The sequence below is a fragment of the Tachypleus tridentatus genome, chromosome 6 (genome assembly GCF_004210375.1).
Source record: "Tachypleus tridentatus isolate NWPU-2018 chromosome 6, ASM421037v1, whole genome shotgun sequence".
In the NCBI taxonomy this organism is placed as follows: domain Eukaryota; kingdom Metazoa; phylum Arthropoda; class Merostomata; order Xiphosura; family Limulidae; genus Tachypleus; species Tachypleus tridentatus.
The window spans coordinates 71,144,509-71,157,401 of record NC_134830.1 but is presented as its reverse complement, the minus strand read 5'-3'; the positions used below and the strand labels follow the sequence as shown (position 1 = coordinate 71,157,401).

General features: G+C 33.9%; 1 protein-coding gene across 5 annotated transcripts in view; it reads left to right on the top strand.

Annotated features, from left to right (window-relative positions):
* The window catches only part of LOC143252773 (uncharacterized), a 122,811-nt gene that overhangs the window by 69,217 nt on the left and 40,701 nt on the right, over window positions 1-12,893 (top strand). For all 5 annotated transcript variants that reach the window (XM_076505449.1, XM_076505445.1, XM_076505444.1 and 2 more), the window contains one exon: window positions 8,377-8,542. In XM_076505449.1, the coding sequence (XP_076361564.1) occupies window positions 8,377-8,542 (166 nt within the window). The remainder of the gene's footprint in view (window positions 1-8,376; window positions 8,543-12,893) is intronic.

Sequence of the window (12,893 nt, the reverse complement as noted above, 5' to 3'; positions counted from 1 at the left end):
ATAGAGAAAGTCTTGGAGAACCAATCTACGAGGTCCCGACATGACTAGGTAGTTAGAGCGATTATCTCGTAATCTGAAGTTCGAGGGTTCGAATCACCGTCCGATCCAACATGCTCATGATTTCCGCCTTGAGATCGTTGTTCTGTAACAATCAATTCTAATGCGGCAGGTTGTGATCTTCCCTCTACATTATGGACGGCTAGTGCAGATAGCTCTCGTATAGCTATTGCTCTAAATTCAAAAACAAACAAACCAATCTACAAAAGTAGTTCAGATAAGAAGGATGACACTTTGAAAGACATCGTCTTCACGTTTCGCTTTGAACTAGACAGGTACTGCCCGTTTCACCTTTTTCAATCGTCAATACTATGCCTAAATCATCTATAAAATAATATTTGATATGTTTTAACTTGTATGCATAGTAGTCTAAATTCAGTTCCGAAGTAGATACGAGTTTTCCAATTTCACCTTGTTTCGGCTTAAAGTCTAAAATACAAACATAAAACTCAAGAAAATCATTTACTGCATATAAGTATGTGTTCACGTTAAAACTCAATCTACATAAATCTAGTTTGTATTTGAAACAACCGGGTATACGTACAAATATATATAAACTAAATGCATCAAGCCAGCCAAATTCTTTCCTGATGTTTCTCCCCGTTTCTAGTTTCAAGAGTTATGTTGCACATGCTTGGAAAGGTGAAACCAATGATCATGTCCACGTTAAGACAGATTTGCACCCTCTTAAAACACATTTAACAAGATCCTATTCACTTCACTAAGATCGTAAAACGAAAGATTGCGATAAATTCGAAACGGAACGCTTAGGACTCTTTCCAAGAGTTTCTATCGCACTAATTTACATAAGTTTACAGTAACCATGTATGTGTATATAACGCCTTTAGAGCTTTAAAATATGCCATTTTAGCAACTTGGTTGAATAAGTCGTAATGAAAAGCTGTAAATAGCCGGGAAAAAAATAAAAGTTAGGATTTTCAGTGTGAAATTCAGCATTTCCCCAATGTTACCTAACCAACTCTAATTTAGAACTGTTGACCTGAGATAGATGAACCAGTCAGCAATACCTGCTACCTGAATGATTACTATGGAATGACAGAAGTGAGTGTTGCGGATGTACCTCCTCCACCCTACAAAAAACACTTGAAAGTTTACAGAGAGTTGAGGGATAAAGCATGACTAGATTTTAGGGCGTTCTGATCTGCAGCATATTAAAAGATAGAACGGGTTTTCGGAATTGCTGAGAGATATATATAACAGTTTTATCCCATATCTGATAGACATTGAACTTCTGGCGACCTAGATCATCATTATACACATCTTATTACAAGATATATATAATATTACTATAAATACGTTATCACGAGGTATATAACATTATTATATATATACATCATTCATATACATACGATATTCCTACACATATATGATTATTATACATACACCATTACTATATATACATAGCATTAATATAAATACATTACTGTTTTTATATATAGCATTACTCTACATAAAACTGCTATATATATATATATATACATATAGCGTTACTCTACATACATCAGTACTAAATATATAACATTACATTGCTTATATTAAGATCACTTTGTTTGCCAAATTATGCACAGCATATCTAAATTAAACTGTGGTTCAGGTTATACAGATCTTTCACACAGATGAACTCACATATCAAAATGACGTACCTCATTCTATAACAACAAATGAAGAACGGTGATAAAGCACGTGAAGTTATGGCTTTGTCCCTTTTAGTTGTTTTTTAGTTGATATCTATTATAATTAATCAACCACGGCAACTGTGAGATTGCCCTCATAATTTTCACTTTGGAAATTAATGTTTTCCCTTTGCTATTACATAGACTAAAAGAATAACAGGAACCAATACAGATACACAGCAACGAATCTGGACGTTTCGCTTCACGAGATTTACAACAACAGCGGTAACGTTTCCACTCTTCCCTTGGCTAAACGCTTGAATTAACATCAAGAACTCTTGTATAACACGACAAAGGCCTTTCATTTTTCTTACCTTCTCCTTGCTCTCAGATGCTATAAAAAGTCAAACTACTTTTTACAGCTGAGAACATGTTTTTTGAATTAAGCACAAAGCTACTCAATGGGCTATCTGTGCTCTACCCACCACAGGTATCGAAACCCGGTTTTTAGCGTTGTATGTCCGCAGACATACCGCTGAACCACTGGGGGGCAAAAGAGGCAAGCATGTTTGTGCATCCGGGATTCGAACCAGCGACCCTCAGATTACGAGTCGAACGCCTTAACACACTTGGACATGTTGGGCAGCTAAGAACATCACTTGGACGAGAAATAATTGACTAGAAGCTTAATTTTCGCTTGTCTGAAAACAGGGATCCACAAACTTTCTCAGAACAAGAATCCCCTCAACATTCCGCATCCTTAGTAACCCCCTTCCCCAGTGAATCTATAGTTACTGAGTACCCTAACAGTATTTTGTGTATTTGCTATGGTCTCCAATTTGGGAACGTCTTCTCTGAGATATAGAAACTGTACGCGACCTTTTCCTGCGCTTTTGCATAGTGTATACAAACTCAAGTAAATGAAAGCGCATGCCACATGCTTGATCTTTCACGTTAATAACGATATAGCCAACTGTGTTCAATTGAAAAGATAGTATTGTTAATTTCATTCTTTGTTGTTCTAGTGAGAATAGGGCATATTTCTCTTGTTAACGTATAGTTAATTGATATATCTAACGGTCTTCCGAAAAAAAAGTAATTTTGAATTAAGCATAAAGCAATTTCTCATTATATGTAACTTTATAAATAATGCAGTATGAAAATGTTAATGTAGAAGTGTTATCGTTATAACGAAATATGTTTTGTTAAAAGAATAAAGTCCAATCCCGATTGGTACATTTGGCTTAAGTGGTTTATTAAAAAGAAAATCACGTTGACCGTAAGAAAAATGATGCAATGTTTTCATGCGTCAACTTATGCAATAATTATTAAAATAATAAGAAAAAAGTTACGTACTTTCTGTTATAACTTATTTCGATATGCTGGTGTTATATGGAAATTCAATATCTAAAATAGGTTACGTGAAATCCAAAATAACGTGTTAAAAATTATTGAAGTATCGTATTTTGCAATGCATGCTTTATTTATTATTAAAATATATTGGAAGATAGAGATTTCGTATGATACATTAAGTGAACTAACATTAATACTAATAGTAACAACTTATTTGTACTCTTAGTTCATAACAGAATGTGTGCTAGAGCATCTTCAGCATAATGCAAACTACTGATAATTAAATAATTTTACGAACGAGATAAATAAACTAAATTTAGTGTCAAATTACTTTGTAATGACTGGTGTAATAGGGGTGAACAGGTAAGTAGACGAAGAAGTAAAATTGAATACACATGTACGTAAGTGTTTGTGTACTATAAGTATATGTATATATATACACACACAACAAAACACCCTCTATCTGTAGGTAAGCACCAGAAATAATTGTGCTTTTAAAGGAGTATTTGCGTATGTTTTAATTCAACCTCCTATTGTCGCGAGTACAAGACCCTGGTGTTAAGTTTAGCACTATATAGTTTGTTTATGGTGGATATACTTATGACTGAAGGAATATTTGTATCACAGCCTACCTGAGAAAGCATATTCATACAGCAAAAAATAAAACATGGAAACGTTCATTTAAAAAAAAGCTATAGTTTTCTGACTAACAGCAACAACAGAAGATGGATGTAAAAACTATATAAACAGCACTTCATCACATGTAAGGTTACTGTAGGAAACTTGCCTACCATTACCCAGAAAACAAGTGCTAACATATGTACAATTACTTTGTAAATTCGACTTTGTAAAGAAGCATAACTGAGAGTTCCCTAATTAGATTGGTGATAGGAAGACAAAAGAAACAACAAAACTGTATACAAGTTACATTGTACCTGATAAAAAGACGTTTGTAACAACATTGGACAATCAATAGATGTGAGTGCACTCGGACGACTGAAACGCGAAATGAGTGATTTGCTACTGATAACAACGAGGTGATAACAGCTTGTTAGTAGGACAGATATTATAAAGAATTTTACTCTTTCTTATTATTTATGATCGTTGCAGGTGACTAATCTGTACTAGGAAATTTAAGCCTAATAAAGAACACAGTAAAATAAAACAATTGACACAAAAAAAAACATGGGATGCCGTTCAGGTTAAAAATGCCAAACAAATACAATCTTTCTAAATAAATCCACAGCGGCATTTCTGCTTACCACACAGAATTAAATCGGTTTTCATAACATGTTTGTGAATGCACTAATGAACCCGTTTGCTTAAACTGGTCAGGCAAAATCGATGTGACAGGTACCAAAAAACTTGGAACAATGAACATATATAGTGCGTTTTATTCACTTCATTTAGTTTGTTTTGTAACGAATTTCGCCCAAAACTACATCAGGGCCATCTGCGCCAACCTTCTCTGAGTTAGGAGTGAAATACTAGAGAAATAATGGGATTAAACGTAATATTATAACGCACTCACGGCTGAAAGGGCAAGCAAGAATTATGCCATAAACCCTAAGCCTATTTAAAAACCTGTATTTAAATATCTTAATGAAATGTCGCGTGCTTTTTTGTCATTCGGCAAAGACACTCAATTTATTAAAGGAACCTAAGGTATCACATGGGAATAGATCAAGTGTGCGTAACGGAAATACTTAGATAGAAATTTTTACAAAATATGAGCATTGGAAAATCTACAAACATATTAAGAATTCTAAAGATGACCTACAAGGCTTTTTTGAAGTAAAAGCTATCATTTGATAATTAACAATGGCGTCATCTTACTAAGTTTTCCAGTAAAAACTGAGTAACTTTATATCATATAATTTACCATCATTTATTTATTTTGTGATGCATAATAATAATTACATTCTATCTATGAAAAAGAAACATATGCGTGAAAAAACAGTATGTACAACTATTGTGTAAATATCTGCTCTCTTTGAGGTCGCACTACTGTTTTATCTAATTAAACTTATATTTATGTAACAAAAACTTCTTTTATTGGATACTTTTCAGATGCGTGTCACTTCTTCAGGCTTAGTTACTAAATTATAGTTTCCAAGCCTGAAGAAAAGCATACGACCGAAACGTTTTTGGTTTGGTTTGAATTTCGCGCAATGCTATACGAGGGCTATCTGCGTTAGCCGTCCCTAATTTAGCAGTGTAAACTAGAGCGAAGGCAGCTAGTCATCATCGCCCATCGCCAACTCTTGAACTACTCTTTTACCAACGAATAATGAGATTGACTGTAACATTCTAACGTCCCCACGGCTGAAAGGGCGAACATGTTTAGTGTGATGGGGATTCGAACACGCGACACTTAGATTACGAGTTGAATGCCTTAACCACCTGCCCGGGCCCGACCGAAACGTAGCAACTAAAATAAGTTGTTGTTTTAGATGTGTGTTTAAACTTTATTTAAACTTCTTATAATATTTTCCACGTCTTGCGATCTTTTCATGCAGCGTGCATATTTATATACAACATATCAATAGACTATCAATAAGTTTGTTAGAAGTACAAATGAACTAAGAAAGTTATACCTCTTGTTTTGCAATTAAAAATACCCACACTTGACGCACTTGTAGCAGTCAGTTAATAAAAGCACTTAAATAGACTAAAAATTATAATATCTGACAAATTTTATGATAAATCACGACGGCCTGTTCAGATTGAAATTGAAAAGTGCAATGGTATTACACTTAATATTAAAGTATGTTAAGATTACGGAGTGGTATCCTCAATTATGGTGATATCATTTCATCTTCCTAGATTACTGTAAAAGGAATCACTTTGTACATTACACAGTATAACATGCTAGTGCTCGTGTGAACTGATTGTAGGTTTAAAGAAAATTCTAAAATCCAGCAGCACAGTTCGGTCATACGTTTATAAACACATGACTTAGTTTTCTACACATTTTAATTGGCTTTTTTTCATAGTTGTTTCTTTGTTTGTTTATAATTAAGCACAAAATTACACGATGGGCTATCTGTGCTCTACCCACCACGGATATCGAAACCCGGTTTCTACTTGTGTAAGTCGGCAGATATGCCGCTAGGAAGTGGATATTGATCATACTTTAACCTTTAATGCTGTTTCCAACTATAAGGGATAGAAAACGTATAACATTTTTCTACAAAGGAAGCTCTGGTTTTAAATGAGACATAAAACATCTAGTTAGCAGAACTCGCTGTCAACTCTTGTAATGCTTTCGTCTAATCCATAATAGATTTTCAATGCTACTAATATAGCTCACCCACAGATTCAAATTATGGAACGCGTTTTTGTGGAAATAAGATGAGAAACGTGAATATTTGGATACGCTACTGGGGTAAAAGTATCTTGCTCATATGTAAAACAACGTATCACGGGTAAGTCTCCTCTCGCTACCTTCCGACTATGAGTCCAAAACAAAAAACCATTCGATCGCGCTGCCCCCTACTGTGCCCATCATCAACTTAAACAGAGAACATTTTCCACAAAAGCAATCAATCTTCGCACAGTATTTATAGTATTGAGCTAGTTTACTTCATTGTACTACAAAGATAATGTGATTCACAGTAGTACACTTCACTCTCTCTCTTTAAGCAATTTTGAAATGATACTCCTTTGATGTAAATTCAAACGAAAATAAAAGGTGGAATAATATTACTGTTTCCTTAAAATCTAATTCACTTTTCCTATCGCAGAATGTTCAGGTTTAAAGAAAGAGCTTGAATAACGATAGATATATATGCAAGTGTGTTTATCAGACAAATATATACATGTAGATAAATAAACAGGCATGTTTATTTCAAAACTTTGACTCAGAGCTACAGAAGCGCCATCTGTACTTAGCTGTCGCTAATTTTGAAATGATAAACTAAAGTAAAAGTAACTAATCAACAGCACCCATCGTCAACTGATGTGCTACTTTTACCTCACTTACTCTGCATCAAACTTTTGATCTCAAAGGGAAGCAAATCTCAGCACACTAACACAAAGCCACACCCAGAATAGAAAGAGATGTATGGATACGTATCTGCAGTATGTATCATACAGCTCCAAAGTGTATTTATGTTTCTAAACCAATATCGAAACATTTGGAAATTGCCTGTAACAGTTGCATGGACAATGGTTATTTCAGGTCCATTAGTATTTGTCTAAAATTTTTAAAAGTGTGCTTCAGATTCGATTATTAGTAATTTACTTGATAATATTGTAATAGCAAGGCACAGGAATAGCGATATTAGGTTGTTTTACTTGTAAATAAAAAGTGAATCTAAATAATAGGGCACACTTGTAGGAGAATAAAAAACTTTCCTTCGTATCTAACTATTAAGGAAGAGATTTCACTAGTACAACATCAGTAAGTTTAACAGTGAAGTATGCAATATGATGATATGAATTACTTATCCTAAAATCATTACAGTATGTCCACATATGTGCAACTGCTTTCAATGGCCTATATGTTTTAGAACTTTGTGATAACGAGAAACCCACTTAAAGAAAAACTTTCTTTGTTAGCTTGAATATGGCCTAAGAAGGTCGAAGCGTTATTCTGTACTTTATTTTAGTTGAAATTTTAGAGTTTGTAGACATACATATTCTAAACCGAAACAGCCCCAAACAAATACAAAACGTCAAAACTCCCGAAATATGCTTTGTTCTACATTGCGTATGAATTTCGCCAAGTAAAATCTACTCCTTGGTAGTTGTTGTTGTTTGGAATTTCGCACAAAGCTACTCGAGGGCTATCTGTGCTAGCCGTCCCTAATTTAGCAGTGTAAGACTAGAGGGAAGGCAGCTAGTCATCACCACCCACCGCCAACTCTTGGGCTACTCTTTTACCAACGGCTGAGAGGGCGAGCATGTTTGGCGCGAACCCGCGACCCTCAGATTACGAAGCGCACGCCTTAACGCGCTAGGCCATGCCAGGCCCCATCCTTGGTAGTCAGATTAGGTTCACAATTAATGTGTAAATATATAAAGCTGAGAAACAACTGTGCAAACTAACACAGTCCAAGGAAATGGAATAAGATATAAAAATGCTCAGTTCAACTTTGTAATAATAAAAAAAATGTTTTACTTTAAATAATATTTTCCTGTTGGATACACTTAAAAAGACTTACTCTAAACAATTGTTTTTTTTTTTATTGTACATTATTATCACGTTTTATTTTAAACAACAGTTTCTACTCGATATTGTTTTGATTTAAAATTACGTTTAAAAGAAAATGAAATGTTCGATACGGTAATATTATAATTAATGGAGGTGTCTTCATATATCTTCCAGGCCATGGGGGTATCAACCAACTCGGAGGAGTTTTCGTTAACGGTCGCCCTTTACCGGATATTGTCCGTCAAAGGATTGTTGAACTAGCTCACCAGGGAGTGCGGCCCTGTGACATCAGCAGACAACTCAGAGTATCTCACGGGTGTGTGTCCAAAATTCTGGGCAGGTAAGCGCAGTTATTCAGGAAAAATAACAAGATATGCTATTATGAAACCAGTAATTTATGTGTTAAAAAAGACGCCAATTTATCATTAGCTGTAAAACAGTTTCATTTACTAAATATAAATATATTTTTAAGGCTATAAATGTTCTAAGTCATCGCCGCTTATCATTTCAATGTTTAGGTTAAATATCACTTGTGGGGACAAACTACTTATACGCATAACTACTACAAGGATTATATTATTTAAGATTCTGAACTCATAAAATGATTATAACTGGCTTCACCAAGGCTGCTTCCATCGTAGATATATGTTATGAAATCCATACTTTGTATAATTGTTTACTATGATTCATATTAAACTTTCTCTGGTTATTTTATACCGTTTAAATTGCTAGAGAAACTGCATGATATAGAATGTCTTTCGCGTAGCATTAATAAAGGGTCTTTTCAGTGGTTTATATTAAGCAGTCTTTTTTTTAGTTATGTGTAGTGAAATAGTGACTGTGAAAAAGTGATCATATTCATTGCATACTTTTATTTGTACTCAACACTAGGAATGTATTTGAAAATGTTTGTACAAAATAAGGAAGTTACATAATCTATTTTACTTATGATTCCGTTTCTTCTTTTTTTTATCTTATTTCATAAGTTTAAAATTTTATAGATCTTGAGAAATGAAATATTTTACCTCTTAAATGTTTCAGTATGTCCGTCGATAATGAGTACCATAATTGTTATATTGTGAAATAAATAATGACCGTCGATAATGAGTACCATAATTGTTATATTGTGAAATAAATAATGACCGTCGATAATGAGTACCATAATTGTTATATTGTGAAATAAATAATGACCGTCGATAATGAGTACCATAATTGTTATATTGTGAAATAAATAATGACCGTCGATAATGAGTACCATAATTGTTATATTGTGAAATAAATAATGACCGTCGATAATGAGTACCATAATTGTTATATTGTGAAATAAATAATGACAGTTTCAAGACTACTTATTTATAGTTGTGATGAGAGTGCTTCTTTCTGGGATATCAGTTGAATTTCAAGACTACTTATTTATGTTTGTGATAAGAAAGCTTCTTTCTAGACTGTCAGTTCAAAGTTAAGTATGGTCAGCGCTAAACTCAAATACATCACATGATTACATTTATGTATAGTAATAAGAGACAGCAATGTTAATTTGTAATGGTTTTCGTTTCGTTATTTCACTACGTTTTTTAGCAAATTCTTCGTTACGAGCATTTTATTATCACAAAAAATGTGTTTACTAATAGCGTTCTATTCATTGCATATTAAATCATATTCCGTTTATATCACAAATACCTTTCACACAACATTTTACAAAAGAGCACAACTTCAATTACCAAACAGCAGAGACTTACGTTATTGAGGAGTTTGCAACGTTGATGTATATTTCATATCTTTATTTTGCAATGATACACTTCTTGCTGAAAAGGAGGCTCGGAGGTGAGTTTGCGGACCTAAGACGTTAAAAATCGGGATTTAATACCCGTTGTGGACAGAGTATAAGCAGCTCATTGTGTAGCTTTGTGCTTAACAACAGTCAGACTAAAAATCTAAAGACCTACTAAAATACCAATTAGCTTGAATTACTACGTGTTCTTATTACTTTATTAATTAAGCTTGTAGTTTTGTGTGCATGTACGTCAAGATAATTCCTCCCACTAGAACAAGTATAACCACACTTGGCAGATGATCTCGAGATATGGTGGATATTTAAGAACAGGTTTTCAGTGTCACTAAATCAAACTGTGGCATCGAGTTTTATATTCCTGACGCAATATAAAACGTGGATGCAATGTTTTAAACAATGTTCGTGTCTCCGTTCACCAACTAGCGGCAACATGTTTGTCATAATCGCTCAATTAAGACTTTTCCTCCCTTGTGTTGAATTTCGGCTTTAATACCGAAAGACTGAAAAAGAAAATTTAATTTTAGGTAAAGCATAACTTTGAAACTGCGTGAACGATATTCACTAGGCTTTTGGCAATTTTTTGAAAGTTGCGTGCAGACAGTTATATGGAGTACTTGTTGATAACAGTATGTTACTAAATACCAGAGATATGATTAGTCTTATACAGTAATATCTGAAGTAGGAGTCTTACCGTGGTTACTCAAAATATCTTATAAAACATATGCTATTGTGTTTAAACACGTTGTGAATAGAAAATAAAGATTAGCTGTGGTACTTCAACTTAAAAAATATATTAAAATATACATGTTATTGTGTTTAAACACGTTGTGGGTAAGAAAACAAATAATAGCTGTGGTATTACAACAATTTCATCTCTAGGATAGAACCACACTATTTTCTGCACATTAAGCAAAGTGAGCTTTCCACTATCACAGGTCAAGGGTTAACTCCCTTCTTGAACTTAGTAATAAACGTTTTTACAGTTTATATTACCTGAATATCCCATAGCGAGTAAACCTGAAGTTATGTTATATGATAGAAGAAAAGAGTGATAACATGTTGATTTATAGTGACAAGGAGTACATCTTCTGTTTATCTCAATGTAATTTATAACTTTCTTAAACCTAATTTAAAAACTGGTATTTAAGACAACGTATCAGCCCATCCTCTTTATTGTAGGAGTCTGACTACGTTAACCAATGTCCATTCTTTCTAGAAAGGCTAGCTGAATACGTTCAACTTTCAACTTATCGTTTCGTTCAGACTCGTGAGCTTGAGCAAGATGGGTGCAATTTGGTTAGATTTTTCTGCATCCGGCCTTCATTTCTTCATCCATATAGTTTACGGGGGTTTGGCCTTCAGTTGTCTCAGATTTCCTTCCTGAGTCGCTTACCATCCAATGGAACGCTTTGTCTTTCGCCGCCGGGGAAATGTAGTAACAAGCCTGAAACTCCTCCCTTTGCCGTCCCTACAAATCTCTTCTTGGACCGCTGTCATCTTTCAACGTCATGTGCTCCTGTCAATAAATAGACGTATATCCAAGTAGACTAATATCTAAGAAATTTGTTACTGTTAAGTTTCCAGTAATGTCAGCGTAAATATTATCTGGAAGACGAAAACGACAATTGTTCTTGAAGACGTAACTTGAATACCAACAATACTTTCGTCATATTTGTTTTAAAGTAACTTTATTTAGATTTATCTCTTACATATTATACTAGCGTGCACTAATGACAGGTTTAAGTGACAAATCACGCAAGATTATTTAACTTTACTTAAAATTCAATGTTTATTTTTTGTTTAGTTCCAATTCGTCACTTATTGTTTTAGAATTGATACAGATTGTTCCAAGTAGATTGACAACAGCGAATAAAAATAATATTAACATTTTGCAATATTTTTTTCTATTCGATATAAAAATTTATTAATGATACGTAGAAATAACCATTCCAACACTGGTATACCCCATGGTCACAATGGTCACAACTAACCTTGCACTGTTTTTCTTGCTCACTTCTCACAGGTTAAAGCAATTAATAACACAGGATTATTTTTGATGAAGGAGATTGCAGCAAAATTATTGCAGTTTTCCAACCATTAATTTATCAAAATACAATGTTTGTGCATTTCTAAAGCTGTGATCGCAGTAACTTCTACGTTCAATAAGTATACTACAAGATATAGGTTATTTAAAGAAAGGTAGTATTATATTTTTATTGTGATGCTTATTGCTAATAAATATTTGTTCGGACTACTCTTCTCACGTCACATCGTATTATTAAACTTGACAACACAAAACGTTTTGGTTTGTTTTTGAATTTCGCGCAAAGCTATACGAGGGCTATATCAGCTAGGCGTTCCTAATTTAGCAGTGGTTTTCTTCTCGAGAGGGAGGGCAGCTAGTCATCACCACCAACCGCCAACTCTTAGGCTACTCTTTTACTAACGAACAATGGGATTGACTGTAATATTATAACGCCCCCACGGCGACCCTCAGATTACAAATCGAGCGCTTTAACCACCTGCCATGCCGGGTCAAACGTTTTGGACTTTAAAGAAGTGAGTGTTTTTGTAGTTGAAAACCATCGTTTCCTTAAATCCAGCAAACAACTCATACATTTAATACACACATATTTTTTCTATTTTTATTACTTGCAACTACGTGATAATTACGAATGTTTTCAATTTCAAATTTTGATATATAAATTACTGACATGTTCTAAATTATTACAAATTATTTGTCCAGAAATTTTCGCTATCTGTTGTTGTTTCTTTTTCTAATAATCCTGATTGCATTAATTTTACCTAATTGATATATATTTACACTCATTTATTGTGGTAAGAACGGTTTCCAAAAAAAATATCATTCTTAACTGATGAAACCTGATTTTGAGAAAGA